The sequence below is a fragment of the Leuresthes tenuis genome, unplaced genomic scaffold (genome assembly GCF_036924035.1).
Source record: "Leuresthes tenuis unplaced genomic scaffold, fLeuTen1.0.hap1 SCAF_5, whole genome shotgun sequence".
In the NCBI taxonomy this organism is placed as follows: domain Eukaryota; kingdom Metazoa; phylum Chordata; class Actinopteri; order Atheriniformes; family Atherinopsidae; genus Leuresthes; species Leuresthes tenuis.
The window spans coordinates 28,205,120-28,230,977 of record NW_027325359.1 but is presented as its reverse complement, the minus strand read 5'-3'; the positions used below and the strand labels follow the sequence as shown (position 1 = coordinate 28,230,977).

Here is a 25,858-nt window from a genome sequence, read left to right as displayed (position 1 = left end):
GTTTCCAGGTGAAATCTGGTCCTGTATTCCACTAACAGGTAGCCCTCTTCCCAAGGCCAGCTTGCTCTTAGTCTGACAGATGAGGTGCACGTACGCTATGGACAACAGGAATGGAGACAGGAAATCTGGGTCAAGTCCAACATGGTGTCTTTGGAGAGATTACAACAATTGTGCTCATATAGGTGGAATAAAACATTTGCCATAAAAGAACCAAAACGTTATTTTTAATTACATGACCTGTTCAACAAGCTGAAATCATGCAAAGTGATATTTTCACTTCATCCTGTACGTTCTACACAGTTACAATTCGCCTGGGTAATAAGAACTGCAATGGTTTGATATTGTCAGAAAAAGGACTTGTCTTATCATGTTTGTCTGAATGACTGCCAAACTTTCACAGATACATGAAGTCAATGATGTTACATATCCTGTGTTTGAAAAAGTACTCCCATTCAGCGAGTGACACTGATTTTTACTGAGTACAAGTCTGATTAAAGGCTTCTACATAAAACCATCTTATCGTCCCATATCCCTAATGTCGTGTGACACCAAAAGCTCTGGCAAAAAGAATGGAAACCAAAACGGTTTTGTCCTGAATAGACAAGCCTTTCACAACACTCGCAGGCTCCTGAGGCTGTCCCATGTCTTCATTATTATAACTCTAAAAGTGCTTTATTAATACTAAATACTAAAGAGGAGAGGGAACACTCACTGGTTCATTCAGTTTGACAAAGCTACGGAGGGATTTATCTATTTGGGAATTAAAATAACTCCAGAGATTGATAACATTGTATCTGCCAATTATGACCCACTGGTTAAAGGGATAGAGGATATGCTTGAAAGATGGAGTTCACTTCCGATTTCCATGATTGGACGAATTAATATCATAAAGATGTCAATATTACCCAAATTCCTGTATCTCTTTCATTCAGTCCCTCTTCCTCTGTCAGCCCCTTTCTTTAAAAGACTGAGGAGAATTATCACCAATTTTATTTGGAACAATAAGCGCCCTAGATTACGTCTTTCGCTCCTTTACCTACCATTCAACCGGGAGGGCTCAGACTGCCTGACATGAAACTTTACGGCTGGGCTGCTCAGCTCTGGGCTGCCATGTTCTATTTCCTGAACAGCGATGTTCCAATCTGGGTGGAGATGGAGAATAGTTCAACAAAACTTCCACTGTGTTCTTATATTTATTCAGCACAAAGGAAAACACTCCTGAAGCAAACACGTAACCCCTTTTTAAGGAACACCATATCAATTTGGCATGAGGCCCACATCTTTTTGGACTATCATGATTCACTCCAATCTGAGGAAAGTATAGTTTTAAACCTGGGAGGCAAGATGCGGGTTTCAAACAGTGGAGAGATTTGTAAAATGTGAAGTAAAATGAAAGATCTATTTACTGATCATACATTAATGTCATTTCAACAGCTGGTGGATGAGTATAATCTTCCCAGGAAACATTTCTTTAAGTATTTACAAATTAGAAGCTTCATACATTCCCAAAGTAAGACTTATGTGGAACCGCCACGATCTTTAATCGAACAATTTACAGTTGACCATTTACAGGACAGGGGCCAATTATCAAAGTTATACAACATACATTTAGATGGTTCGAGGGAAAGCTCCCATTCTTATTTGTCCGAATGATCTACAACTAGATATATCCACAGAGGAATGGGAGAAGAAATGTGTTCTGACCCAAACCCAGAGTATTAACACGGGAGGCAGAGTACTGCAATACAAATGGCTCTTTAACTTACATTGCTCCTGTCAAGCTAAATTATTTTAATCCCAATATTCCAGACAATTGTCTTAGGTGTAACATAGAAAGGGGCACTTTGTTGCATCGTATATGGGGATGTAGGAAGCTCCAGGAATTCTGGAAAGATACACTTTTCTTGAATCCAAGATTAATGGAATGTACAATTGTTGAACTGAGACTGTGTCTATTGCATATAAATCCTAAGGACTTTGTGTCAAATGCACAGAAAAGAAAGCTCATAGATTTTTGTTTGTTACAAGTCAAGAGAGTAATAGCCTTAAAGTGGAGAGATATTCAGAGTCCTAATCCCACCCAGTGGTTAAAAGAAATGTCTCCACAGCTTTGGAAAAGCTAACATACATTCTAAGAGGTAAAGTTGAGGAATTTAATGACATGTGGACACCTTTTTGCGTTTTAGGGACAATCTGCACAATGATTCTCATGAATCAGATGACAGTTGATTGCTGTTTATTTCAATGTCTCCTCTCTTTATTTTTATTTTTTATTATTTTGTCTCTTTCACACTGCACTAAGACTACAACAATGAGACTCTGCTGTTCTTGTGCAGGAAATGGGATAATTGTACTTCTGCCGATATTTCTCTTTTCTTTTCTTTTCTTTTCTTGGTTTTCTTTTGTTTATTTATTTTAATACATTATTATTGCTGTTATTATCATTATTATTATTATGTATTTACATATCTTTATCGAGTACTTTTGCTGAGAACCTTGTTAGAGGGGGTTGAGGTTGTTGACTCATGACTTCTTTTAAGAAGAGTCTTCTTATTGAGCACTCAGACAGTTGAAAGCCTCACCTGGTCCTCGTTATCCATGGAGAAAGAGAAAGGTATTTCTTACAGTCAGCTATGTTACTTCTAAGCCTTGGACTCGGACAAACAGAAGAACGCAGACCAACGCAGAGACTGTTTGATATTTATACAGAACAGTGCATGGATCAAAGCAAAGCCAGCAGCTATGTTGACTGGTGAAAAAAAAAACGTGTTTCATTGCTGCATTCCAGAAACAAGCTGGGAGTATAGAAATCAAACAAATGGAGGGGATACAGTTTGGCTTCTTCAGGCTAACTATAAACCATTAGCTGCAGTATCTACTTCTTTATAGATTTGGGGGTGTTAATGCTGAGTTGACTTGTTATTTCCTCCCGCTCAACAGATTTCGTTACACTTCTGGCCCTTTGTTACCATATTATAACCAACAGAACTCAAACAGGACACCCTTTTGAAGTTTCCCAACAGAAACATAACAATGATAAACATTTTGAGATTAATGCGGTGTTATTCAGTGGAATTCCATTTTAAAAAGGGAAAGAAGCAGCAATATATCTCTTCAGCATGCTGATAACCAATGTCAAATTTCAGTCTAAAATTGGGCACATGCAGAAGAAACAGATGTCAAATACGGAATCACTTTATTACAGTATGCTGCGTAAAATGATTGGGTGACATATACATTTCGCACAATATATTGCACATGATAACAACAAAAGAATGAATATTACCCTAAACTCCACATATTACTAGTTCTGTTACTAGTACCTGCTCTGTGTTGCGTGTGGTGTGGAATAGCTGCCTCTCCTACAGGGAGATGCAGAGCAGGAAAACATGTGGTTTGAGTTTACAGGGCCTTTAATGTGGAGGCCAGTTGGAGCAGAGAAACAATGCAGTCAGAAAAGTAAAGAGGGGCTGACAGGGTTGGCTTAGCTCGAGGTGTGTGAAGACACAGATTTGGGCGTTTTATCTTTGTTCTCAGATCACTGTTGTTTGCATGCAACAGCGTGTGCCCATCTTTCATTTACAAGACATCACATTCCTCTTGCTACCTTTCTCTCAACCTCTCTTTTATTGATGTTAAGCTCAGCAAAAACAGTATTAACCATAATAGTAATATCCTTGTGGTTCTAGATGTTGTGCTGTGTGTTACTGGAAGATACTATGGAAAATCTATTGGTATGTGGTACAGATGTGCTGTCAAGCAGTGGCCCAATGTTTGGAAGGTTAGTCAATTCAGAGAGAGCCCAGTTCATTTTTCTTCCTTCTCCAGCAGTGATAAATTTCAGAAAACAGAAACACGCAAGCTTTAAATATTCATTACATAGCCAAGTGTACCGGGACGTGGGAACAGTTCCTCAATAGTTATTAGTGTGTTCCTATCGTCAAAAAGGGGTATCAAAGTTTGAGGAACACTGTTGTCTACATTAGGGATTTCTGATTGGAAAATTCTAGACCGATAAAAGCGTTAGAAATAATCATTTGGCTGATGGCTGATAGCAAATCCTGATTTCTTTTGTCATTTCTTTTCTTTTTATTGCCAAGTAAACAGTATGCTTTATAGAAAATAACGTTCAAGTGCTTCAGCCCTCCAACACCAAATCTTTGAATTACTGCAATTATTTTAAAAAATTTATCAAATCCCCATTAGTTTAATCTTTTACATACATGACCGAACACGTTTTTTGTGCCCAACAAAATTGAATGTGAATAAATAAATGAGTGTGACACAACCAGGACACAGCAGATAGATATTGATCTCTGCCTCTGGTTGATTTTTAACCTGTTTGCTCAGGGGCTGATTGTGATACTGATGTTAGGCTGATATACAGTGTCTGTGCAGCCCTAGTCTAAAATAATATGGTATGGTATACTGGAGCTTTTTGTAGCGTTCTAATAAGAAATGTCATATTATTTCATTAACTTCTGGTATGAAGCTCTATGCTCAACACACAGAGACAAATCCTGGATATCTTGTGTCGTTATTTGTTAGCAGCTGACAGGAAATAGGGAGTCAGCCACAGAGCTGCTTCAACACAGATATGAAATTGATGTTAGACATGGAAAAAACAGGTAGTTTTCAACAATAAGTTTTAAACAAAATGAAGGACTGATGATCTTGTTCAATCTTGGAAAACAAGATATTTAAACGGTACTACTTTTCCCCTGACTTTACAGGCAGCCCTGTTGTGAGGCTGCTGTGGAACTGTGTTGTTTTGCATGTTTGTACAGTATGTTGCAATATTCTCATCACTCCCAAGGTCGATTTAGAAACTCCAGTTGATTTTACATTGCTAAAGTGTTTGTTAATTCACCACAAGGTCACCGAAATGTGTCGATTTTGATGTGAGCGCCATTTTTCGGGTCCAACTTGGCATTAATGAAGTTATTAGATAATTTAGAGAGACGCCCTGCAGAAAGATGAATGAAAATAGAATAATAGGACAGGTGTAGGACTGCTGTTTAAACCCCAGGTTTATTAACGTACAGTTTCTACTCCTTCACAACACCACTCAGCGAGTCTGAGACCCTCCTGCTGTGGAAATGTTCATCCAAGTGAGCAAAGATGTTGCCGCCTCGTGTCGGGTGACGTCGTAAGTCCGCCTACAACAGCCTGCCCTTTCTCTCCATGCGCGAGCTCGACGGTCCAAAGTGTAAAGTAAGCTCGAGCGTCATATCAGGCAAAAAAAAAAAAGTACCTCGCATAGAGACGGAGTCCTACAGAAGCAACAACAGCCTCCCCCTGACCCTGCAGAACTCCAGGCCAACAAGTGTACATGAACACACGGAGAAGTGGAGCTCTTTCCAACTGACGGAGTAAAATGGAGTGGGAGTTATGGATTTAAAGCGCACAGGACTTGAAATGGGTGGTCTGCTGGCGGAGCTGCTGCTGCTGTGGAGTTGCCTGCTGTCGGCGGTTGATGGTACGTTGAGTTTTTGTTCACAACATGGATCCTTTGGGAGCAAGGGTTGTGGAGGAAAAACGCTAAGAACCGTGTAGTAACAGAGCCGCCAGGACTCCGCTAGTTTTCCTCTCAGCGACACCTTTTAAATGTTAGCAGCGATATGTTGAAAAGGGAAAGTTGAGCTTTTTATTTCCCAAGGGTATAGCAACACAGTACAGTAGTTTTAGTGACAGGGTCCAGCTTTACGGTTCGGTAGAGGCTCAGACCAGTGGACCCAGACTGTCACTCATGCTTTGTGCTGCCCTGGAGCTCCGGGTCTGTGAGTCGGAGCAGAAGTGAAGTTTGAAGCCAGTCTGGCTATTTTGTCGGGCCTCCACAGACCAGCCATTCCTGCTCGGTGTCGGGTGTCACTCAGCCTCTCTGCTTTATTGGTTAAAAGAAGTCAGACTTTATATTTGTGAAAGAAAACGCTTTTGGACACAGCAAAGATATCCCCTCAGCTCAGAGCGTTTTTGAGCCTTTCTCCCTGCTCTGCCCGCTTTGGGTCTTACATTTAATCGCCCTGAAGCTGCCTGGCAGGAGGCGGAGCTTGGCTGTCCCTCGGATGGATGCAGGACATTTTATTACCAGCTCTTAATTGTCTGGTTGCATTGGAAAACTAAAGCAACGCATTTTATCTTCTAGAATTTAATATTTAATTCCCTTTAACAAGTCAGGTCATTACATTAAAACTAAAGATTGAGACCTGCTGCTTTGCCCATACAAATCTTTTTCTCCTAACACTCTGCAGTAATGATCAGGATGGTGTGCACCAGCCTGCTGTCAGGAGAAGAATGTTTACTGGCTCACCCTGATCCAGTGATGGGACTGACTCTGGCGCACCACATGTTATATGATATTATATTATATTCTGACACATGTAGAAGAGAGGAAAAGGTTAAGGACCTATAATCTGGTGTAAAAAGCAGGGAATACTTAGTCTGTACCCTGGAGTAGTTTTGTTGTAGGTTTTAGTTTAAGAAAGAGAAGATGCTGCAGGCTGCTGTAGTTTTGGAGAAAATCTAAAAGGTGTTTATTGTTCGCAGTTGAAAGTTAGATTAAAACAAAGCGTAAGTGCAACTCAAAGTTTTTAAGAAAGCTCAGGACAAACTTAAGAAAACACAAGCAAAGAAATATGACACAAAAAAATTCACTAAAAACGATCAGAAAGGTAATTGGATGAAGTGAGGACTCTTTGCTTTACGAACGCCTAAGGGCAGAGACACTTTCTGCATCCCATACTCAGACTGGGAGCTGATTTCAGAGAGAGGAGCCTGCAGACTCCCACTCCAGCCCTAAAATCCTGGGAACTACAGGGAGGTGAGCATTCTGAGAACAAAGAGTTATGGGGTGAAACGGAATAATGAGCTCTTGCAAATAAGATGGATGGAGGGCATTATAGGCTTTATATGTGAGAAGGAGCACAGTGGCTTATAGACTGAACATTTCAGGCCAGTATAGTGAGGCTAACATAGGAGGCGGGACCAGTCTCTGGCTGCAACGATTTAGATCAACAAATGGTTCTGAATTTTTCTGTATTTGACACAATTCTACCAGTAAAAAATGATAGGAAATGACTGCATATTGGCTTAACTGCTGTTGTTTAAGCTGGACACAGTAACTGTTTGCATTCAGCTGGTAACTTTGTACGTGACATTGCTGGTAAGCTGTAGATAGTGTGCTGCTTCCTCCAACTCGTTGTATTGTGCAGTTAGTGAAAACCCTTCTTTTCAAAACCCCTTTCGCTTTTTATATTTCATATTTGTCACATTGTCTGTGCCATTTGTTTTATTAAATAAAAATACTGAAGTGTCAGGGTCTGGCTTCTACTCAGCAACACGGATTAAATCACGAGCTATCTGTTTTCACCCGTAAAAAGCAAAGTATATTCCGTTTTATATGGGTTTAAAGTCCAATCTGCTGTTAAGTAGCAGTCAGTTTCCAGATAAATGTGGAGAGAAGGGTGGACTAGAATTGTTCCCTCTTAAATAAAGTACAACTGAAAGAAGAAGCATGAGAAGTAAATGGTAACTGGACTGTGCTTGTATAGCGCTTTTCCACTCAAAGCGCTTTCACACTCTACATGTCACATTCAGCCATTCACACACACACACTCATACAGCACACTCCGCAGTGCTTTGCTCTCAGCAGTCACAAAAAAATCCACAGATGGACGCATCATTGGGTAACGCGGGGTTCAGCGTCTTGCACTGCTAAATCTCTCAATGAATGAATTATTAACTTGACATAGCCAATGACTTAGTAAGTGGCATTATATAGGTGTGCCCAGTTTTCTTCACGGTGATATTATACATTGCAGTCCACGAACAGATGGGAATTTCTCAGAGATCAGGAAATGTTTGAATTTATGTTTAGCGTTTCAAACTATTTTAAACGTGTGTCAAACCTCGATCCCAAAGAAAACCTTCGCCAGAGAATTATTACTGGAAAAATTCTTCTGCTATAGATTTTATAATTTACCTTTTCAGTACCCGAATGAATGTTCAGGCTATGAAATGTCACTGAAGCCCACATTATGGTTTTTGTGCTCTTTGCTGTGTGAGTGTATGAAATAAGAAACACTGTGTGAATGACAACACAGCCAAGGTTAGAAGGTAAGGCTATTACAAGTCTGACGCATTTCTCAATTGCTCCGAAAGTCCAAAAGGCAAAGATAATGAGTTTGATACCATAGAAAGCTGGCAGGTTTGCAGAACCTGACACACACACACATGTTCACACTTCCTCCTCATATTTCATAAGTACGATGACAATTTAAAAGAAAAAAACTCAAGTCGCCCAGATGTACCTCTGAGAAATACCATCACACTGTTTCCAAAAATGCCACAAGTTGCAAGTTGGTTTTACTCTCATTGGAGGCCGAGAAGATGATGAATTGGTATATAGACTGTAGACTGTCTTTTAGTGCAAAATGATTGGATAAGTGATCGTTGACATTTTTGATGACCCACATAGATGTTCTGGGCAGGTCTTTGGGACCCCCAGGGCTGACACCATCTGGACCCACAGCCTTTCCAGTTAAGTCTCTCCAGCTGCATCTTCACCTGACTGCTAGAGACGGACAGATCGGAGGGGAGGGGAAGGACGTCTGAGTGTGTCCTGATGTGGGGGGAGATGTTGGTGAAGCTGTATTATTATAGGGACTGGATAGTGTAGTGGTAAGATCGACTTACTACCTCCAGTAGGGGTCCTTAGGCAAGACCCCATTACCCTATCTGCCTACCTGTAAGTCGCTTTGGATAAAAGCGTCTGCTAAATGCATAAACATAAACATTATCCTTTGTTTACGCTTGTCGCCCTCGCACACCACATCGGAAAATTCACTTCACAAAAGCCGATGCTCTGTGTGCTTTAGGGTCGTTACCTCCTTGATTTTTTGTAATCTGGCGTTTGCTGCGCAATGAGCTCATTTAAAAAAGCAGGAGTGCGAGTAAGTCCCTCTACAAGCATCTGAACGACCCGTCAAAATGGTACAACTATTGTAAATATTACAAAATCTTAGAAAATGATTTAAAAGTGAAACCGAAAAGTGGGAAGGTTGTAGGTGACCGCTAGGGGGTGGGTAAGCTGACTTTTGATGTTTCGATGCTTTGTATCGTTAATTTATTGCGCCGTGCTTGTTATAGGGACCTCATGTACCATCTACGATACCGCCACTGACACTTTTTCAGTCGTGATCTCAAACATAACAAAATGCTAACCTCTTCTATTCATCCCATGTTTACCATTTTCTTCTGTGCTTCTGTTTACATCCTGTAAATCCGTCTAATTGATCAGGTGTGCCCCTTTGTGGAATCCTCCGGTAACAAGCGTCCTACATATGCAAGCATGTGAACTTTACACTGAGAACGGAGAGGTGAACGTGAGCTGAAACGGCAGCAGTATTCTCAGCCCTGTATGAGTCCTTCTGAAGTTATTCCTGTGCTGTCGGATTGTCACAGCGACGGTTACTGTGTAGGAAGCGCTAAGAGCTTCTTAGGAGCAGTCTAAGTTAGCTCTTAGCACTAAGAGCTTTTTAGGAGCAGTCCAAGTTAGCACTTAGCGCTAAGAGCTTTTTAGGAGCAGTCTAAGTTAGCACTTAGCGCTAAGAGCTTTTTAGGAGCAGTCTAAGTTAGCTCTTAGCGCTAAGAGCTTTTTAGCGAATCTGGGAAACGCAGCCAATGGCATGGCTTTGATGCCATCTCCACATGGCTCTCAATACATCCCAGGCTGTGTCCTCAAAGCACACTATCAGAGTTTGTTCAGCTGCCTGACACCACCTCCGCATAGTTCTTTTTATCACCAGTTGCTGCTGAATACAGGATGTATAGGTAAAAGTGAGGAGAGCTAGAATGTGATTGGATTTGCCTAATGAGGAGCTCTTACATTTGCATAGAATCCACTTTTTAAATTTCTCTGGTGGAGGAGTTAACAAACTGTTGAAAGGTTGGAACTTGTGGAACAGAGAGGGAGATGTAGTTTAAATCATAAGAGATCTAGCTGAGCTAATGACGTAACAGACAGCATCACTTGCAGTGAGATATACACCGCCACCAGAATAACAGGTGAACTCTTTTGGTAGGTAACAATGGATGTAAACTCACAGCGAGCAGTTGAGTGTCCGAGGTACACATCTACCTCTTCATCGTGAAATGTCCAGGATTACTCTATCTGTTGATAACAGGCACTGTGACACCTCCATCTCGGGCTGCACAGTCAATCAAATGTTAACCTCTATCTTGAGTTTGACTTCCTATGATTAAACAGACATGATTGGCGGCTATTTAAAAGGCTGCCGATGCAACGTAAAACAAAAGTAAATCAAGTCAGTCCTGTTAACCATGTGCCTGCATGTGCCACGCACAGCTTTTCCTGGAAAGGAGCAGCTAGGAGTTTCCTGGGTGAAGTTTGGATGGATAGTGACATTAGGACAGATATGCAAGAATAGATAGCAGAGCATGGAAACAAAAACCAAATGCCTGGCACGGCGGAGGGAGAAGAGCTTGTCCTTGGAAGCGGATCAATATCTGTTTGGAAATACTTCAGATTTATGAGTGATGTTAACCAAGAACAAATAATATCCAGAGTGTGCTGTAGAGTTATTGAAGCATCTAATAACACACCACAAACTGCAGTATGACTGCAGCATGAAGGCCAAGAAAAACAGTGCAATGGTTAACGTCTTTTTTGCTGCTATTTTTTAGTTCTATTTTTGTTTTGCATGACTCTCTGAATTTAGCTGAAAGAGGATCTCCAGTTGTATTTGATGAGAATGTGTGCATTAGCAGCACAATATGGATGAAAGCAGAGTTCTATTTAATGACAGCATTTTTTCACGAAACTCAATTAATAATCGTGATATACATATTCATGATCTCAATATTAGTCAAAATAATTGTTCTTATTATTTTGGCCTTAATCGTGCAGCCCCACCTTTGATTTTTCCCACTGCTCCTAATGTCTCTGTCGACTTGGATCATCTGAAATTCGTGTAGAGAGGCTTTGGAGTCCAGTATATGCTCATGCAGCCATGTTTTGGTGGAACAAATGATATTGCATCCTTTATATTCCTGCTGTCTCATCATGAGCGTTCCAAGTCTCTCCATTTTATTTGCTAGCGATCTGACATTTCCAATGAGGATCAAGAGAACAGATGGTTTAAACTTCCCCCGCGTCTTACCCTGCCCAGCATCCTCTGAAATGTAGGGTCATTTTCCAGGCATTAGTTGGTTTTTGGAAGACTAAGTCAGCTGATCATGTTTGTATATAACTCATTCACTGGGGTGGCAACTAACAGATATTAAACCGTTTCTGAAGTGTAAGGAGAAACTTGAGCTGCACAGTTTCTAAGCGATGAAAGAAAGATTGTTAGAAGTTCATGTTTTTCATACAAAAATCTCAGACAAACAGAATTAAAGTGGTGGTTGATCAAGAAGCAGCTCCAAATACTTTCCCCCATTTTTAATGTTTCATTTATTCTACAGAATTGATACAGAATATTACAGTCTAAGAAAATAAATGCTTTTCTCAAAATACAGTCTTAAATTAGACATTTGATAGAACATTGAAAGTGATTTCTGATGTTTTTTTAAAACCATGCAGTCAGTGAATGAAGAATATGAATTAGAAAAGAAAAAGAGTAAAGTGTTGAAAGTTAAGAAATAAGATATGGTAACAGTGCTGAGGAGGAACGTAAAGAAGAGATTGAAGTCTTTTCCTGTTGCTCAGATGTGAAAGTTGAGGAGATGTAGGATTGTTTGGATTTCATACAAACCTGATGGATGAAGGGCAGAGGGAGACAGAGAGACAGAGAGCAAGAAAAGAGGGGAAGAGGAACGAGAGCTGGGGTGGGAGAAGAGGTAGGGACGAGGCCAAGTTAATGGAGGGATAGAGGAAAAAGAGAGGGAGAGAGGGAGGGAGGAATAGGAAAAAATAGCAAAGAGAGGAAGTCAGTGGCAGTCCACCTTGATTCCTCTTGGGTCAACACACACACACACAATCCCTACGCTAATCACACACATTCTCTCAGGGGCCTCACATTCTCTCATCCCCAATGGGAGGTGTGAAAAAAATCTCTTCCTTCCTCTCAGCCCTCAGCACGCCTCAAAATCCTAAACCTAACGCTTCCATTTACAGAAAACGTTCCTTTGACTCAATTGAGACTTTTAGCTTACAAATGAATACCAAGTCTTAACCCTCAAAAATGACTTTGGAATGTTGTCCCCATCATTATGTAAAAACTACCACACACATACAGGCTTCTGTTTTGATGGTCCCAGATAACGTGAATGTAAGGTAGCCCTGGATTCTCCAGGAATAACGTTTTGAGTGCTTTGCAGTGGGCTCATAGCTCCTCATGCTCTGAGGCAGTCTGCGTGGTGTCTGTCAGTAAGGTGGCTACTTTAAATGGTAAATGGACTGTACTTCTGTACTCTGCTCTTCTACTACGAAGCCATGCTGTTGGAGCAGATGCAGGATGTGGTTTAGCTTTGTCCTGCTGAAATATGCAAGGCCTTCCCTGAAGAAGACGTCGTCTGGTTGGGAGCAGATGTTGCTGTAAAACCTGTTTATACCTTTCAGCATTGATGGAGCCTTTCCAGATGTTCAGGTTTACAGTTCTATAGGTGGTGCTAATGCCTCAGGGCCTGAAGGTCACAGACACCCAGTATTATTTCATCAGCTGCGTCCCTTTTTCACAGAGATTTCTCCAGATTCTCTGAAACGTTTGATGATATTATATACAGTAGATGATGGAGTAATCAAAGTCTTCAGAATTTCTATGTTGAAGAACATTATTCTGAATCTGCTCCACAATGTGTAGAACCTAGTGTTTTTGCTGAGTGCTGAATCTCTGTCCATCTTTACTTCTGAGAGACTCTGCCTCTCTAAGGGGCTCTTTTTAAAATATTTATATGTATATATACCGACTCATGCTACTGACCTGTTGCTGATTAGTGTGAAAACTTGCAACATGTTCATCCAGCTGTTTCTCTTTAGTACCACTCAGTTTTTCAGCCTGGTGCTGCCCCATCCCAACTATATTTTTTAGATTTGTTGCTGCCATCGGTTATTGCCATCTGTGTGTATTTACATTTTAACCTTTTGTTCAAACACTGGTTGTATTAGAAAGCCAAGACCAGCTCAGAAAAGATTAGACTCCTCTTACTGTAAACCCAATGCATTCCTTTTCTTCTTTAAGGGTTTCTCCTTTAAAGGCAGTAAACTTTCAGCTTGTTTAACAGTGTTTCGAATGCTTCATTTGTCAATCCAAGATGAAACAATATGACAAAAGAATTAATGCTGTAAAGATACATTATACACATATTTTGCAACTACATTATCGGCAGCTCTTATTAAAAGAGTATGTCTTTAATGTTGTTGATTTGGGCATATTGGATGTTCATTTTACCTGGATTTTAAATCAGTAAAGTGGGGGGAGATACTGTATGCAAACATGTGAATTCTGTGCAAGGATAATTTGATATTACAACTTGATATTATAAAGAGAATTTCAGATTTAGATAGATACACAGATACACAACCATTCTTCACGTGGTGCTATGTTATCTGTTACCTCAGGTTGGCCGATCTTTTTCTTCAAACATCTTCGTATCCCTGCTGTTACTGCTGTAAGATAGCAGGAAGCATGGTTTTGCTTAAGTGTAGCTACTCTGCCACCCTGCCATGCTATAACCACAAGCCTTCAAAGAGGCACTGCAGCAGCTGAAGTGGCAGCGAGTGCCTCCAACAGAGGGGAGCCAACATCTGTGAGCAGTACGAACCCAGACAGAATTGTGCAATCTGAACCCAAACAAACTTACACAATACTTGAAATGTCTTTTTGGCAAAAGGTTGCAGTCTTGTTGCTTGATTATTTTCTTTTTCTTTATTTATTGATGTTCCTTTCGGGGGCTGCACGGTGGTGTGGTGGTTAGCACTGTCGCCTCACAGCAGAGGGTTCCAGGTTCAACTCCTGGCTGGGGGCTTTCTGTGTGGAGCCTGCATGTTCTCCCTGTGTATGCGTGGGTTCTCTCCGGGTGCTCCGGCTTCCTCCCACCGCCCAAAAACATGCATGTTAGGTTAACTGGTATCTCTAAAACTGTCCTTAGGAGTGAGTGTGGTTGTGTGGCCCTGTGATGGACTGGTGACCTGTCCAGGGTGTACCCCGCCTCTCGCCCGATGACCGCTGGGATAGGCTCCAGGCCCCTGGGACCCGACCGATGGATTAAGAAAATGGTATAGAAAATGGATGGATGGATGTTCCTTTGGTGTGTTGCTGTAAACTTTACAGTGGCATGTGTGCCGGTGAAAAAGTAATAATCTGTGGGGATTCACTGGGCCTTTAAACAGTCAGCAGAGCGATCAGCTGAACTTGTTCAGTAACACAGAATTTCTGAAAGGTTAGTGTTTCATTCTGACCTCGAAAGGGACGTTCGAAGCCTTATGTGATTATTATTCCTGGAGCAACAAGTTGGTTATTTCATTAGCTGACCAATGGAATGCCATTAGCATAATTTTATGTTCTTGGTTTGGGAAACATTTGAATGTAATGTTTCAAATATTTGATTTGAGTATTTTTCTTTCCAGGTTCACCCCTCCTCCTTTTTGCCAACCGGCGTGATGTGCGATTACTAGATGCAGACAGTGTGCGGGGTGAATCGGCCATTGTTGTTAGTGATCTGGAAGATGCAGCAGCAGTGGACTTTTTGTATGCAGAGGGCCTGATATTCTGGACCGACGTCAGTGAGGAAGCCATCAAACAAACACACTGGAATCAGTCATCCAACTGTAAGACTGCCTGTCATTTTCTCAGAGTTTACTAAGGAAAATACAGTGATTCACAGGAACACTGTGGCTTTGTAAGGTTCACATCACAGGTGATTTATTGCAGAAAACTTTTCTTCATTGTATTTGAGTATGTTTTGTGTTTGCAGCCCTTAAAGAAGCACTGGGAACGGGCCAAACTGTGGTGGTATCAGGGCTGGACAGCCCCGATGGGCTGGCCTGTGACTGGTTGGGTAAAAAGCTCTATTGGACAGACTCGGAGACCAATCGGATTGAAGTGGCCAAGCTTGATGGCACCTCCAGGAAGGTGTTGTTTTGGATGGACTTGGACCAGCCTCGGGCAATCGCCCTTAACCCTGCCCAGCGGTAACAAAATGCACCTGGAACATGCAAACACTCCTAGTACAGATCACCCAAGTGGTTGCTGCGGAACAAACTTATCAACTCCTTGTGTATATTTATCCATTCATTTATAGCTGATCCAAATATTTATCATCATAGTAAGGGCCATGAAAAGTAAGGGTTGTCAGGGGTAATTTAGAATCAGCAGTTAACCTAACATACATGTTGGAAGCTGGAGCACCCAGAGAGAACCCACGCATGCATGGAGAGAACATGCAAACGGCACACAGAAAGAAGCGACTGAGATTACAACCAGGCATGGAAGCTTATTCAGATTTTATTAACTGGGAGTGTAGGCAGTGCACAAATACTCTACTGAAACAAACAGACAGTAAGTTAATAAATTCTGTGCATAAAGATTTGAGTTAAGCTCATTTCTGTCTCTTTATTGTTATTGAATTGTTGTATTTTGTCAAATACATAGAAATGGCCAATGAAAAATTCTTACCAGCTGAGTTCAAGTTTTACATTTGCACATTACGGGGACCAGCTCAATGAGTGCTTATCCAGTTTTTAAAGAAGTCCTGAAAATGAGGCGAAGAAGTGTAGTGTAGTAGTAAGATGGCTGCACATATGAATCAGCTGCTATCAATATACAGCCACAGTAAAGTCACAATTCTTAGAGATTCACTCTCACCTCTGTACATATTGTGATGTTATTAGAAATGAGCTGGTGGATGTTTGGAGCTCATCACCAGCTGGCCTGTTTGAATAAATGACTGACTGAGAACTTGAAACATTGTTTTTTCATACATTCTTTTGGCTTGATCTAATGGGTGTAGCTGTACGTGATATCTTATATGTTCAGAAGTATCTTGCTGTAGTAATTGCATAATTCAAATTTGTACTAATTTATACTGATAAAAATGATTCTAGAAATGGAAGAATTTTATAGAAAATGAATAAATACAACAACATGTCCGATAAAGTAAAGAAATGACCTGATATACAGTAGAGTGCAGATCATGGTATCTACACGATAGAAGCAGAAAATTCAGTATTAACCAGAACGTGCCAACAGTCACTGTCTCATCTGTGACAACCAGTGTTGAACTGGGTTTGTATTATTCATATTTTTCTGCTCTTTTTTCCCTGCAGATACATGTACTGGACAGACTGGGGAGAGGAGCCCAGGATAGAGCGTGCTGGCATGGACGGCTGCAACAGGTACAGTCACTCAACATCCCCTCAGCCTGTAAGATGCATTGGTACATCTGAATCTGCAGGCTGCAAACTGAACATGGTCACACAGGCTTCTGTTCCTCCTTCCTCTGGGTTTCTCTCAGGAACATTATCTGGTGCTGCCACCTTTATGCACAGGGTAGTGTCAGTCCAAACTGTTCCTTTTTGTGGTTCCATGATGGTGGAACCAGCTACTAAAATGCTACCAGATGATCCCAATGCTACAATGGCTCAATAAATGCACATGTCATTAAATTCAACTAAAATAAAAGGAATTCTTTCTTTTTAGTTTCTATTCTTGTTTATTTTCATCCTTGTATCTATTTCTGTATAATTTTTCTTTATGTTTTCTGTATTTATCCCTTGAATCCAAATCATTCCTGTATTTCATTTAGATCTTACTTTAAAATGTACTTTTTGTCATCTTTTTTTAATGATTTATTTCTCTCTGAATTCTGCTTTGTGTTTTTTATTCCAATTAATTTCTACTAACACATTATCTCCATGTTTCCTTTTTCTTCTTTTCTTCTATGAATTTCTATTCATTTTGATGAAGATTTTGAAGAGAGTTTAGAGCGTGAGGACAGAGTTTTAAAAATGAGAAGAGCTAAATCCAAGCATGAAAACAAGGAATCCTTGTGTCCAGTCTGAAACATATGCTCTTGATTAAAGATAGGGACTTACCCCCACACCAGTGGAACCTCACAAACTGTTGACAGTGACAAAGTTTCCGTAACACATGCCTTGTGCATGAGCTAATGTGGAGACTGGATTTGGCTGAACGTGTCTAACTCACACTAACTTTGCACTTCTTTACATTTTCAACATGTTCTTTCTAAAGTACAGGTTTAATACTTGAAGGTTACATCATGGTTTTCTTACATTTTGAAGGACTAAGTCACTTTGGATAATAGCGTTTCATAAATGAGTCGATGAAAATGTAAATGAGAACATTCGTAAAAACGTAACAAAAGTGATTTCAGACTGCTTATGAGGAAATGGGATCCTAAATTGGTTTATTCATCTTGTGCACCTGTGTCTCTTTAACAGGAAAGTGATCGTGAAGGAGGACATATACTGGCCCAACGGCCTCACCATAGACCTCGTGGAACAGAAGTTGTACTGGGCTGATGCAAAGCTCAGCTTCATTCACAGAGCTAACCTGGACGGATCATCACGGTATGGACTTGTGTATGTTTGTGAAGCACTGATTTTGGTCAAAAACAGATAACAGATAATGGGGGGGAAAGCACCTTCTAATCGCATGCAAAACTATGTGTGTCTGTACATTAATGTACAGGAGTTCAGACCTGTTCTGTGTTGAGAGTGACACATCGATGTTTCAAGGTCCGACCCAGAATGATGCTGTCACAAGATGTTCTGGTTTCCATCCGGTTAGAGGAAGGCAGTGCATGTCTTAACTGGATATTCAGAGTACTTTATCATATCACCTGTTAAACAAGCTTAAACATGTAGACAAACCATATTTCAGCTGCTCCTGTCCGCTGCCAGGATGTTTTATGACACCACAGGCTCATGACTAAAAAAGAAAAATCTTTCAATCTTTATTTATATAGCACTTTTCATATAACTTTGCAGCTCAAAGTGCTTTACAGAACAACAACAAATACACCAAAAAGCCTCTCACTCGCTCTCATATGCACAGATCACTACTGATCCCACCAAATGAAGCAATAAAAACTGAACTGATGTCGTGCTAATAGTGAGGAACTCTGACCTCCTGCATTATACCTCACCTGATGTACTGTTCGGTCTTCCACATTCCATGGTCCTCTATACTGTAGTGTGCTGTCATTTGAGAAAGCTTTCAGGGACATTCATGTGAAATTTACCACCTCTGAATGACTGCTGTCACTTCAGCTGATTGATGAATCATATCTAATGTCTGAAAATGGTTCGAGAAGCTGCTCGTTTTGCACCGGCTGTCAGGGATTATTTTTGGAAAGCACGAAAACATCATCATTCAGACAAAGATACATTTGTGAGCTTGACATGGTTCTGTTCAGTTCAGTGTTGTCCTGTCTCCAGAGGCTCTGAGAACCAATCTGTACTGGGCAAAGATGTAGTTTTTGTTTTGGATTCACAAAATGAAATGCACTGTACAAAATACTATCTCAGGATCCAATGTTAAAACCTTTCATTCCAGAGGATACATATTTAATATATCTCTGTGTTCAGCTTCTAACTGCAAAAGGGGGGAAAAAAAAGCTGTATGAGCAGAATGAAAGAAAATAAGAGAGTATTCCATCACAATCAGAACTATGGAGAGGAGGCCGGTGTCAAAACCCACACAGCTCCACTCACTTATTCTTTGTACAGCTCAGTATTTAGTTTTTCCCTTCAACTATCAGCCTTGTTTCTCTAAGTCCTCTCATGGTGTGCATACGTACATAAAATCAGTGTTCATCATCTGTTTTAAGAAGAATTCTAATGTTTGAATATTTTAGAATCTCTTTGCTTGCTAAAGTAACACACGCATGTGTATATTCACATGTATATATACATATATAGATGTCTGTAGAGAATTTAGCAAATATTATTTAGTGAGAGATGGCAAATATGATCTGTTTATGAGACTCTCACAAAGAATACATGAAGGTTTGCATGAATGCACTTGTATTGTTCAGCTGTGTATTTGACGCTGGGGTTTTCCTATGTTTGAATGGCTTTTTTTAACCAACATTTTAATAAACGTTTATGTTTCAATTCTCTTGAAAGGTTCCAACACTAAACTTTCTTCCTGGCTTCTTTTCATTCTAAAAACCCATTTATGTCTACCTACAGTGAACCAGTGGTGGAGGGCACCCTGACGCATCCTTTTGCACTGACTCTGTCAAAGGAGATTTTATACTGGACCGACTGGCAGACCCGCTCCATCCATGCCTGTAACAAACACAGTGGAGACAAAACCAGGGAGATTCTCAGTGGGATTTACTCTCCCATGGACATTCAAGTTCTGGAGCCCTATCGACAGCCCTATAGTAAGTGAATTGTTAAACCTATAGGTATATGTTCACGTTCTAAAAATGACATTTCTCACCCTGATTCATGTCCTAATGCTGCGTGGGTTATGTCCCATGTTCCTTCTTCTTATGCGGTCTTTTTGTTGGTATCTTGGCAGTCCAGACACCCTGCAGTGAGAGTAATGGAGGCTGCAGTCATCTCTGCCTACTTTCTCCAGTCCAGCCTTTCTATAGCTGTGCATGTCCCACGGGAGTCCAGCTTCAACCAGATGGAAAGACATGCAAGCCAGGTATGGATCCTATTTGCATTAATATACAAAAACTAAACAGCCACTGGTAAAAACCACTGTGTAAAAAGTTTTTTTTTTAGTTTTTTTTTTTTACATGATATTGGGTGAATTTTTTGTGTATGATGGGTCTTGGTTGCCACAGCTATCACAATGAAGGGAGTCAGCGCTCATAGTGGAAAATATGTTTTTACGCTCTCATGCTAGTAGAAACCGTGGCTTGATGACAATGACTATGAACAATAATAAAGCAGAATTGGATGTACTTGGAAACAGTAGTTTGACCAAAAAATGTTTCAGTTTTATCTCTCTCTCTCTCTCATATATATTTTTGTGGAAGATTAAGATTACCATATTTTCCGCACCATAAGGCGCACCTAAAAGCTTTAAAGTTTCTCAAAAAACAGCCGCGCGCCATGTAATCCAGTTCGCCTTATGTGTGCACCGGATTCCAAAATCTGTCAAAATCTGTCACGGTGCCAGCTTTCAAACACAGTGGTGATAACAAACCTGATGGTCACTCTCCTATTCAGTTGAGAGGAAGCAGTGGCCAAGATTTCCATCTGACCACAGAACAGTTTCCCACTCTGCCTCAGTCCATTTTAAATGAGCTTTGATCCAGAGAAGACGGCAGTGTTTCTGGATCATGTTCACATGTGGATGCGTCACTGCCTGATGGAGCTTTAACCTGCATCTGTGGATGCTACGGTGAGCTGTGTTCACAGACCATGATTCCTGGAAGTGTTCCTGAGCCCAGGCAGTGATTTCCAGACAGAATCAGGTCTGTTTTTAATGCAGAGCTGCCTGAGGGCCTGAAGGTCACAGACATCCAGTATTATTTCATCAGCTGTGTCCCTTTTTCACAGAGATGTCTCCAGATTCTCTGAAACGTTTGATGATATTATATACTGTATATGATGGGATAATCAAAGTCTTCAGAATTTCCACGTTGAAGAACATTATTCTGAATCTGCTCCACAGTGTGTAGAACTCAGTGTTTTTGCTGAGTGCTGAATCTCTGTCCATCTTTACTTCTGAGAGACTCAGCCTCTCTAAGGTGCTCTTTTCATACCCAATCATATTACTGACCTGTTGCTTATTAACCTAATTAGTTGTTCCTCCAGCTCTTTCCTTTTTCCTTCTTCCCTTCTTTTCCAGCCTTTGTTGCCCCTGTCCCAACTTCTTTGAGATGTGTTGCTGCCATCAGATTTAAGATGAGCTCATATTTTTCACGAAATAGTAAAACGTCTCACTTTAAAAATGTGATATGTTTTGTTTGTTGTATTGTTTTTCTGGAATTGCCGTTGTGTACAGATGTAGATAGATCAATATATAACTAGTGTGCCCTGCTGCTGGTGTCACTTGGCACAACCTTTTGTGTGATGTAGTGGTGCAGCATACGTTGTATCAGCTGTAAGGCAAGTAATAAAGATCTCTGTTAACACAGTGGAACACTAACTGACCAGCCGCCATGTTGATTCCCACGATGCCAAAACAATAGAGCCTTATTTTGCAGAGACAGAACACAGTGTTAAGGTTCTGTTATGTTAATATATTAAATAGGAATCAAGCATGCCAACCAATCGCTGAGCCACTGTTGACAATAAAAACAACAATGCTCTATTGTGTCGGGCTGCAATTTGTGCTGTTGTGTGTGTCTTTGTGTCTGTGCTTCTAATTTGTTTTGCTTGGCTGGTTAAATTGAAGGCGTTTGTTATTGTGTGGGCAGTTGAGCGTGTGTGTGGCTCTGTGTGTGTGTGCATGTGTGTGTTTCACTGTTTTTTGGTCTTAAAATATCTAAAAATTAAGTCAAGCGAGGAGAAGAGTAGATTCACAGATGCTTTCCCTCCTCTCTATTCATCCTCTGCCATGATATATCCAGTCCAGTCATTTATGGAACGACGAACCACCTCTTTATCAAATCTGATTTATACTAAAGCTGAGAGATTCCATACTTTAAGTGGTTGTGTAAGGGCCGCTGGAACAAGAAACAGTATTTTTAGTTTTTTGGCAGTTAGATAAAATGAAAATGTTATTTCTGCTACTCTGTCATGGACAGTTAAGTGAATGCATATTTAACATGAGACACAGATGAGAAGGACGATGAGGGTCATTGGGGAATAGAAAGAGATGCTACTACTGCTTTAAATGGGAGCTCTTCAGAGTCAGAGGTGTAAGAGACAAAGAAAAACAGTTAATTGTCTCTCTTGAGATGAGTTTGGCTCTTCTGAGATCGACCATCAGGCAAACACAGTGGAAGACCCTAAGGGCAGCACAGGCCTTTGTTTACAGAGGAGGAGACAGGAAAAGTGTTCAGTGGAACTTGGCTAAGGCTTCAAATTTTTATCACAGATAGATGATGTTGGATTCTTGAAATTTCTTTCTACTGTGCTTTGGTTCTGTTAGATAACATCTAGCATTGTACTGTTTATAGTTTTCAGTGACTACGTTTTCAGTTGGTTCAGACTTCCATATATTTTGCGACACTAGTTACTTTCGGTAAGTAGATACCTTGGTAATTTTCTGAGATTTTTGTTATGATGACTGAGCATGCAGCATACACGGGGGTGCAGCTGATTCAACTTTTTAAAAAAAAAGTAAGACATGGAGTAAGACTTCAAATGTTTATGTTTATGTATTTAGCAGACGCTTTTATCCAAAGCGACTTACAAATGAAGATTTAACAAGCTATATAAAGCTAACAATAAACTACAAATCCTCATAACGTTGAAGAAGAGATACCGTAGTTGCTGGCCAAGAGCAGGATGGAGAAAAAAGAGGAAGTTTAAACCATGAATCATCATGGTTAGTACAAAGTTTGGAGCGCTGACAAGGATGTAGCAGGAATATTGGGAATGCAGTGGAATGTGTTTCACAGAGATAGCATCAGCAACATACACTATATTGCCAAAAGTATTCGCTCATGTGCCTTTACACGCATATGAACTTCAGTGACATCCCATTCTTAATCCATAGGGTTTAATATGATGTTGACCCACCCTTTGCAGCTATAACAGCTTCAACTCCTCTGGGCAAGATTTCTACAAGGTTTAGGAGTGTGTTTGTGGGAATCTTTCACCATTCTTCCAGAAGCACAGACACTGACACAGATTAGACACTGATGTTGGACAGAAGGCCTGGCTCACAGTCTCTGCTCTAATTCATCCCAAAGGTGTTCTATCGGGTTGAGGTCAGGACTCTGTGCAGGCCAGTCAGGTTCTTCCACACCAAACTGGCTCATCCATGTCTTTATGGATCTTGCTCTGTGCACAGTCATGTTGGAGCAGGAAGAGGTCATCCCCAAACTGTTTCCACAAAGTTGGGAGCATGAAATGGTCCAAAATCTCTTGGTATGCTGAAGTATTCAGAGTTCCTTTCACTGGAACTAAGGGGCCAGGCCCAGCTCCTGAAGAACAACCCCACACCATAATCCCCCCTCCACCAAACTTTACACTTGGCACAATGCAGTCAGACAAGTACCGTTCCCTTGGAAACCGCCAAACCCAGACTCCTCCATCAGATTGCCAGATGGAGAAGCGTGATTCCTCACTCCAGAGAACGCGTCTCCACTGCTCTAGAGTCCAGTGGCGGTGTGCTTTACACCTCTGCACCCGACACTTTGCATTGCACTTGGTGATGTATGGCTTGGATGCAGTTACCATGGAAACCCATTCCATGAAGCTCTCTACGCACTGTTCTTGAGCTAATCTGAAGGCCACATGAAGTTTGGAGGTCTGTAGCGACTGACTCTGCAGAAAGTTGGTGACCTCTGCGCACTCTGCGCCTCAGCATCCCCTGACCCCACTCTGTCATTTTACGTGGCCGACCACTTTGTGGCTGAGCTGCTGTCGTTCCCAATTGCTTCCACTTTGTTATAGTAACACTGACAGCTGACTGTGGAATATTTAGTAGTGACGAAATTTCACGGTACCACGCTGGAACTCACTGAGCTCCTGAGAGCGACCCATTCTTTCACAGATGTTTGTAGAAGCAGTCTGCATGCTGACGTGCTTGAATTTATACACCTGTGGCCATGAAAGTAACTGGAACACCTGAATTTAATTAGTTGGATTGGTGAGTGAATACTCTTGGCACTATAGTGTATGTGCGATGGAGAAATTAAAACAGGCTTTCAACTGGTCTACTGTACCAACTATTGGCTGTTATGTCACTTCAGCATTCTTACTGCATCTGTGGTGTAAATTCAGCTTTGGGAGCTCTCCAGTCCCCATAACCCTCAGAGATGTGGATTCATCTGTAGATTGGGGGGTACTGGATAGCATGATTTTAAAAAAAAGGTGTAGTGTATGAAGTGAACTACCTTTTTGGGTATCCTAAGTTGACCCTTCTAACTGTAAGGTATTTTTGATTCAAGTGGTATTTCATACGATAATGCACGGCTCGTAATTTTGACACATTTTGTTTGGCTAAATCTAAACTTTAAAACTTCAGCATACAGAAAAACAGAAAAAAATGTCCATGGACTCATATTAGTGTGCACTAAATTGACTCTTGGACTGCATATAAGCACTCCTAACAATCTACATTAATAATTATAATATAATAATGATTAATAAATCTTTTTTGGCCTTTTCAGGGGCAGAGCAGGTGTTGTTACTGGCTCGTCGAACGGACCTGAGGAGAATCTCACTTGACCTACCAGACTTCACAGACATAGTGCTGCAGGTAGACACACTCACACACACACAGAATTATCAGACCTATCTTGTTATGGTTGAAATCTCAAATTTCATCTTTGCCCCCCCCCCCACACCTGTAGGTTGATGACATTCGCCATGCCATAGCTATAGACTATGACCCAGTTGAGGGTTATGTCTATTGGACAGATGATGAGGTCCGAGCCATACGACGATCCTACATTGATGGCAGTAACGCCATGATGCTGGTGACGACAGAGATCGACCACCCAGATGGCATCGCTGTTGACTGGGTGGCCAGAAACCTTTACTGGACAGACACTGGCACTGATCGGATTGAGGTGCATCCAAGACTTTACAGAAACTGTTTGATTTGTTGTTGTTGTATTCAAGCTGTCTGCACTGTGTGAGTGTTGGTTATTTTTCAGAGATAACTGCCAACTTTAGGTGATAGTTGTTTGAAAAGAAAACGATACATGTGAACAATATCATCAATATTGTTGTGTTATATTGCATTTTATCATTGTGGTGTCGTGTGATGTAACAGGTTACCAGGCTAAATGGAACTTGTCGGAAAATTTTGATTTCGGAGAACCTGGATGAACCCCGAGCCATTGTTCTGGATCCAGTTAATGGGTAGGTCCCTCAGCAGCCCACAGCTATCCTTATTGGGATGTGTCAGAGAATTTGAGAGAGTTTAAGAAACAAGAAGGACTTTAGATATGTAACACAAACAAAATGGAGTACTGACTTGTTGAAAAGAACGAACTGAAAACACTACTGTGGACCAGACTTTGTTACAGTATTTGGATTTTATCACTTTCAGAAAAGAAGTTTAAGTGATTCTATCTCCGAGCACTCTTCAGAAAATGATTTAAGATACAATGATAGCAGTGATGATGATAAATGGGAATGATTGTCTGCTGTACATCATGGAAACTTTTAACAATAGGCTTTATCTAAAATGCATATTTCCCTGTAACTTTAGCGAGACTCCACCTTCTCTCGTTGTGTCTGTCTCTCTTAGCTTAATGTACTGGACCGACTGGGGTGAGCATCCCAAGATCGAGCGAGCCAACCTTGATGGAACAGAGCGGGCGGTCCTGCTCAACAGCTCTCTCGGCTGGCCCAATGGACTAGCTATAGACTATGCTGCAGGAAAGCTGTACTGGGGAGATGCTAAAACTGACAAGATAGAGGTACATTTAACAACATTTTGTACAGCATCAGCGTATGGTTTGTTTAAGCTGTTTTTCATCTTATCTGAAAGCTTGGTTGTAAAAGTGAAACAAAAATTGTTCTGATGAATGTTGAAGTGAAATATCATCCCCTCATACCCGATGAGTCAAAGCAGCAAAGGACCTCAGTGAATGAATTGGAGTGATTAACTGTTTTCAAACAGCCGCACTTTCTAAATCACTGATAGGCTTCACCTCTCTGTTGGATTTTTTATATGAAATCTTTTCTTCAGGCTGTTTCAGTGGAAAAGTAATCACTGCTGCAAGTTTCTTAACTGATAGCAATCATCCACCAGTAGGACCCTCATTCCTCACATGTTAA

At 40.9% G+C, this 25,858-nt stretch overlaps 1 protein-coding gene across 1 annotated transcript in view; it reads left to right on the top strand.

Moving 5' to 3' along the window:
- Positions 1–5,174: 5,174 nt before the first annotated feature.
- The window catches only part of lrp5 (low density lipoprotein receptor-related protein 5), a 62,754-nt gene continuing 42,070 nt past the window's right edge, over positions 5,175–25,858 (top strand). The window contains exons 1-11 of the mRNA XM_072386549.1: positions 5,175–5,479; positions 14,588–14,788; positions 14,935–15,151; positions 16,286–16,354; positions 17,420–17,548; positions 19,175–19,371; positions 19,512–19,643; positions 24,238–24,326; positions 24,421–24,639; positions 24,846–24,934; positions 25,326–25,497. Of these exons, the coding sequence (XP_072242650.1) occupies positions 5,392–5,479; positions 14,588–14,788; positions 14,935–15,151; positions 16,286–16,354; positions 17,420–17,548; positions 19,175–19,371; positions 19,512–19,643; positions 24,238–24,326; positions 24,421–24,639; positions 24,846–24,934; positions 25,326–25,497 (1,602 nt within the window). The 5' untranslated portion in view covers positions 5,175–5,391. The remainder of the gene's footprint in view (positions 5,480–14,587; positions 14,789–14,934; positions 15,152–16,285; positions 16,355–17,419; positions 17,549–19,174; positions 19,372–19,511; positions 19,644–24,237; positions 24,327–24,420; positions 24,640–24,845; positions 24,935–25,325; positions 25,498–25,858) is intronic.